The sequence below is a fragment of the Nannobrachium achirus genome (genome assembly GCF_963921795.1).
Source record: "Nannobrachium achirus genome assembly, chromosome: 2".
Lineage (NCBI taxonomy): Eukaryota > Metazoa > Chordata > Actinopteri > Myctophiformes > Myctophidae > Nannobrachium > Nannobrachium achirus.
The window spans coordinates 36,663,464-36,670,450 of record NC_137811.1 but is presented as its reverse complement, the minus strand read 5'-3'; the positions used below and the strand labels follow the sequence as shown (position 1 = coordinate 36,670,450).

General features: G+C 43.2%; 1 protein-coding gene across 1 annotated transcript in view; it reads left to right on the top strand.

Moving 5' to 3' along the window:
* Positions 1 to 2,367: 2,367 nt before the first annotated feature.
* Positions 2,368 to 6,987, top strand: part of sv2a (synaptic vesicle glycoprotein 2A) — a gene marked incomplete at both ends in the record, with an annotated part of 30,962 nt that continues 26,342 nt past the window's right edge. The window contains one exon of the mRNA XM_080741689.1: positions 2,368 to 2,977. Within this exon, the coding sequence (XP_080597815.1) occupies positions 2,368 to 2,977 (610 nt within the window). The remainder of the gene's footprint in view (positions 2,978 to 6,987) is intronic.

Below are 6,987 nucleotides of genomic sequence, written 5' to 3'. Positions count from 1 at the left end.
ATTGATATAATATATATAATTATATATATATATATATATATATATATATATATATATATATATATATATATATATATATATATATATATATATATATTTTTTTTTTTTTTTTTTTTTTTACTCCTTCTGATGTCCATGACTTGATGGAGAAAAAGGCAAGATCCAAAGTAACTGAGCGCTTTCTTCTGGGCTTTTTGTGTCAGTTTTCAAAGAGATGTTGGCTTTGTGGCCATTTCAGAGGAGGATCCAGAAGATAACCAACCTGCTCTTCTCTTTACCTCTTCATTGGCCTTTGCTCTTCTCTGCTCTTGTTGTTCTTGTTCAAATGAGATTAGATATGTGATGTTAAATAACTATAACAATTATTCTATTTATTTTTTATCATTTTTAGATAGATCCTAATCTTCTGTAGATGATAAGGCATATCCTACACAATTACACCATTTTAAAATGGTAAAAAGAAGACATAAACATTTAAGAAAAGGCAAATGCTGCAGCCTAGTTCTGTCTGCTTTCACTGGGCATCATTCTGCGGTGTAATTCAACTGGGCTTTGTGCTCATCACGAGGCCCTGTAGGGTCCCTCCAGCCTAAATGTGCTCCTCTCCACTGCAGAGCTGCAACTGCTCTGTTCACAGAGAGATGCAAACCACTATAGAAACACTCACATTTTGGTCCAGTCACCCTCTTCTCCTGAGACATGTAGGCTATATTAGTGTTCACTTCTCCTGCACACACACACACACACACGCGCGCACGCACGCACGCACGCACGCACGCACGCACGCACGCACGCACGCACGCACGCACACACACACTCACTCACTCACTCACTCACTCACTCACTCACTCACTCCCTCACTTACGCACTCACGCACGCACATGCGCACACTAGTACACACACTAGATGCAAACAGTAGTATTATTTGGGGTGTTATATCGAGTAAGGTGCTGATCAAGTTAAGAGGAATATTCCAAAATAGATAGATGCTTACATTAACTGGTTTAAATGTAAAAGAAAGTACAGGTAACAATACCATATCATTTACGGCAGCCCATGTACAAGTGTTTATCCCTGAAGTTAATTCCGACCGTCAGGTCGCAAGTTACTTTGAAATCCTCCACCGGCTGTCCGTCAGTCTGTCACGTCACACTTTTGGCCCTACTCTTATCTCCGGCACCGTTGCCCCTATCCGTGCCAAACTTTGCACACACACTCCTTGGCTGGCAAACCACAACCTACGCCCTTGATTTCTCACATGCCCCTCTTCTAGCGCCACCATGAGGTTGTGTATACATGCAACCTGACGGTCGCTTATCTCCCGATTAGGGAGTCTTACTGCATCCATGTTGAATTTATCATGGACCTGTGTGGTCCTTTGACAGCTTTTAAAAAATGTCCCCGGTGACTGTTCCTCTCCCTGCTGCATTGTCATCGTCATTTGTAGTTGTTGCCATCTTTATGTGGTTGTTATTGTCCTTCTTAGTGAGATAAACAAGGACAGAGTCACCCTGACAGTCTGACAGAGGGGTCTGACACGCACATGGCTAAGATAGAATTCTCTCCTCTCCTGTTTCTCTGTCTCAACAAAGGGTTAAATTCGTTCTCCTGCTATGCCACAAAAATGTGAAACGCCCTACCAACGGCCTTAGAGGAGAGTAAACCCCCACTCTCCTTTAAAACCGCTCTGAAAGAACACCCACAGGTGAAGGCAACTTGAAACTGGACCCTGTAAAAAGTCAAAGCCAAAGCTCCCCCCCCCCCCCCCCCCCCCAATACCACAACACAGTTTACATTTTTAATGGGGGATGACAGTGTCGCATTGGTTTGATTCATGTGGTAGTACTGTAAATGCCACGCTGTGCGACGGAGAGAGCTATTCAATATACTGCTGCACAATCGATGTAGCCCGCTGAGCTCAAACAAGTGTCTGTGGCTGTACCAACCCTCAACAAGCTCCTTAAAAATGTCATGTCCATTCCTCTGAGGTCATTATATTTAGAACAGATGTTTGTTTCATACGCTGGCATATGGGTGTGATATTTACTAGTGTAGAGTGTCTGCCAGTGCTCCAGTGTCTGGTTTTATTAATTGACATTGGTATTGAACTTAAAAAAAATAAGTGCCTTGCAGCCTGTGTCTTTGCCTGAAATATACTGAATCATGCTGACACAATCTTCTTGTCATCTACTCCATAGGTTTCTGCACCCGAGCGCACATACTGGCCAGAATAACATTGGAACAAGGGAGCTGTCCCTGGTGCTGAATTCCACAGTCAGCAGAAAAACCCATTGCACATCCATGTGCCTGGGCCGCTCCTGATATCCCCGATTCAAGTCGCAACTGACCACCAATTCCTCATCCAACATGGAGGACGATGGACGCTACCGAGACAACCGCACAGACTTCATCCGCGGTGCCAAGGACATTGCCAAGGTGGCCAAGAAGCAGGTTGGCAAGAAAGTAGGCCGCACCGCGGACAAAATGGCAGACGAGTACACCAAACGCTCCTACAAGCGATTTGAGGAGGAAGATGACGACGACGATTACGCCGGAGCGCCCGGCAACGACGGCGGTTACTACCGCAATGACAGCCGGGCAAACGATGACGAGGGCGGCCACAGTGACTCAACTGAGGGGCACGATGAGGATGATGAGATCTATGAGGGCGAGTACCAGGGAATCCCAAGGGCTGATTCAGGTAAAACTGGCGGTTTGGATGGAGTCACTGCTACCCAGGCACAGTTCAGGGACCTGTCGGCTTATGAAGGCGAGAGACGGAAGGACCAGGAGGAGCTGGCACAGCAGTATGAGACCATCCTGCAGGAGTGTGGCCACGGGAAGTTCCAGTGGACATTATATTTCGTGTTAGGGCTGGCACTGATGGCGGATGGTGTGGAGATATTCGTGGTGGGCTTTGTCTTGCCCAGTGCGGAGAAGGACATGTGTTTGTCTGAGCCCAACAAAGGCATGCTGGGTAAGTGGACTTCCTAACTTTACCATTTCACTTTCTAAAGTCTTAGATACTATATATTCCAGGATTGGAACGTATGTGCATTTAATCAGTCAAAATAACTAAACGTTTCTAGTCTCTGCCAAGACTATAGAAACTCCTAATCACAGGCATGGTTCTCTGGTCTTCAGGCTAACATTACATCTGTCTTCGCCTTACTTCCTTTTTATATACTTTTCACTCATTATTCCATCCCTCCCTTTCCATCTTGGCATTTCATTTGGCTGTATAGCCTCCAGTAATTTCTTGTACTGTACTAGAGGTACACATCTCTACACATTGGTCATACTTCCATTCCAACCAATATGTCTGAATTGTAGGTAGGGGGGCAGAATTAATTCTGGCCTTCAGCCTTCCATTTATATTCTGTTTACCACATTGATTAACATTAGAGCTTATTGAATTGAACATCATGCTTTGTGCTAAAGCGAGGACTAGCAGGAGGTGTTTAGTGCTGCTTCAAGCTGTCAGTGTTTAGTTAAATAACATTGATGTTAGTTGTAGCTAAAGATGCCCATGCTGTTATCATGTCTCTTGATCATAGTCACATCAATTAACATTGCTGCTTTTGCCAGTGGGTAATGGATGTTACTCCCTTTGCTTTTACTGTATCTATATATGGGTCAAAGGGGGAAATAACCCTTTAACTGACCATTATTTATGCAGGCAAATCATTTGCCTGCATAAATAATGGTCGGTTAAAAACATTTCCTGCGACTGTTAAGCACGCATGTTTCAAATTCACATTCATAAAGTTACACAAATACACCTGGGAGCTCTCCAGTGCAACCACAAATGATTGTGTTGTAATAAAGAACACTTTGCAGCTACACAGCACCAACTGGGAATCGACTGACAGCAGTTGCTGATGTCTGAGGATTCAGTGCAGCAGCATTCAAGACATAAGCCTGCTTCTTGAAACGTTAACGAGTTAAAATCTATACACTTTGTTGCCTCCTATCCCCCACGGGTCTGTCCTTGGCCCACTCCTTTTTTCCCCTCTACGTTCAATCTCCTCGCTGAAAATAGCTGAACTACAAGCTCACAATGTATTGCAACGTGACACATTTTGAGCTTGTAGATCTGCTATTTTAGCAGATTTTTCACCTATTATGACATGCCCAGAATAGGAACGCTAGGGTTCAAGAGGTTAAGTGATTTACCATATAATTAGTTGCTGGTATTGCACACAGAAAATAGCAGATCTACAAGTTCCCAACACTTTGCACTTTGCAGCGTGACATACAGTATTGTGAGTTTGTAGATCTGCTATTTTGGGTGCTTGTCACCGGCACGCAAACAAATATAACTCAGGCTTAAGTCTTCTCTTATATTATCGTTCTGCACCATGTTCTAGTCGAGTTGATTTTACTAACAGAAAATCCACAATGCTTAGCCCAATCAATAAACACATGAGTGTTATGCAAATTCACAAACTGTGGGAAAAAGGAGTGTATAATGGGAAGACCAACTTTTACAACAATCTTAAGCTATTTGAGGAAGACTGACAGACTCCCATGTGCGGGGAATTACAATAATCATTAGAGGAAGAAACGGGTATCAGTATGGTCTACATTTTGCTATGGTAAACATGGTGAATTTATCTGCATACACAGTGGTTTTATCATCAATATCTACCTCCTACGACCAACTATATGTTAGTCAGTCAGTGTGTTCCGTTCCCCCACATGCATCCACGTGGGATTAGTGTGTACATCTGCTTGCATATGCTAGTGCCTGGCCCAGCGTGCATAGGTTCTGGCTCTATGTGTTACACACTGACATTCATACACAGTGTTTATGTATCCCCCTACACTCGCTGGGTCTATGCCATGTTGTAGGGAGCCAGTAGGAAGACATTGGTCCCCAGTCTTCTCTCTTCTGTTACACAACATGCCTGACTCATGCTGGAGTGTGTTTCTCACTCAGCCTGCTCCACCACCCATGGGTCCTAGTGTCCCCATGGCCCATGCTGTCTCTCCCCTCCCTCCCTCCCTACCTCCCTCCCTCCATCCCTCCATCCCTTCCTGGCTGCTATTGGAACAGCAGTCCAAATACTGAACACTCTCTCTAGTCTCTGCTGGCACATTGTCAGAGCGTCTTTACACTGGCTCCATGGAACCACCAAGTGTGTATTTGGTAGTGTTTAATGTGTACTTGTGTATGTGTGTATACGCGGTTAAGATGTGTAGAATTCTCACTATTTGATGCAGCAAGTGTCTAAATTGAATCAAAAAGAGGAAGATGTCACTGATGAAAAATGTGTACAATCTAAAAGGTCAGCTCTCGTGTGGTTAAGATTCTGTATTATTAATCGTAGTGTGCACTCGCCCACAACAGAGATTTACAGTACAATCATTCAGCGGTTAAAGCAGCGTTGTGCACGGTACTGTCGTTTTGTAGGGGAATTGCGAAGACAAGACAAGACACGACACGACACGTGCAAGCAATACAGCAGCACTGTGTCATTGATTTGCCCTTGTTGTGAAGCTCAGGAGGTAACAGCAGCAGTGTGTTTGCTTGGTCTTTATCATAATTGGAGGGGGACAGTGGTTGCAGGCAGGAGTGTCGCACCCAATTCTGGGCCCTGGGTACAAGGATTCACTGCGGGCCCCCCATGAATGTTCTTCATAGGGGGAGGAGGGGGTTAAACCCATTTAGACTGGAACGCATTATTTTGTGCTTTAACTATTGAAAAATAGCACATATACAAGCTCACAGCATGGGATCTGCAAGCTTGTAGATCTGCTATTTTTTTTTTTTAAATGTATCTTTGATCTGATTATAAATCGACTATGTCTTCTAAATCCATTTTTCTTTTTTGAAAAACCTATGTTTCTATGTCAGTGGTGCTCAAACTTTTCATGTGAAGGATCCTCAAAATGATATGTATTTGGCCACGGACCCCCATCTCAAAATATTTCGTTCCAGGGAACCCCCAGAAGCAAAATTTGACTTACAAATAATCGCTTAAAAAATACATATATTCAAAGATTTGCACACATTTTCACGACTTTTAAAAAAATGGCAGATCTACAAGCTTGCAGCGCAGCACCCGGTGCCACGCTTTGAACTTATATATCTGCTATTTTTCCATAGCTAAAGTATAAAATAATTAAAGCCCCTCCACCTTGGGCCCTAGTAACTCAGTCCCACTCCCACCCCCCTCCCCCTTGTGACACCCCTGGTTACAGGAACTGCTGCACACTTTTTGAGATACCAGGAAAAGTGCTGGATGAGCACAAGTATTTTTTTTTCTTCTGTCAAATAGATTTCACATTGTCAAGAAGAAGACGTCGGTTGTCTTTGGGATGCACCACTCAGCACTTTTACAGAACAGCTTCATCCATTGTGGATGTGTAATAATAACCGGAGGATTTTGCAAAATGAGACATCCACTATTTGAAAAATGTGGAGACAGTGTTTATTGAATAGAAGCCTTCATTCATAGTCACTCACCTCACATGATATCTCCGAGCTATTCACTACTCTAGATATTTTAGAAAAGATGGTATTGACATACAGTAGAATAGGAAGGAAGAGGGATAGTTTTATCTATACCATTTGCTAGAGTGACACCAATTTTGTGTTTTCTTCAAAACAATTATTTTGCTAGTACTCCTACAGATTCTGTCCAAAATGTCCCACAAATCTGTAGACATTCTCTCTAGAGTCATATCATGACCAGTCAGTCAGATGTTCCAGTTGTCTATGGTTGACTGGAAGTCAAGTGTGTGCTGGGCTAATTTTGCAAAACATGACGCAAGTCCAATCTATTCCAAATTTGAATTACACATAACGAGCATGACAATGTAGAGCCAAAAGCGATTTTACTTACACCCATAGGGGGTGTAAATAATACAAGAAATGTCACTGTTTGATTTCTTCTTCCAAATTAGGCACAAATGGTCTCATGAGTGACCATCAAACAGAATTTTGATACTCCCTACTGTTTGTCTGCAATTGACTTTGCA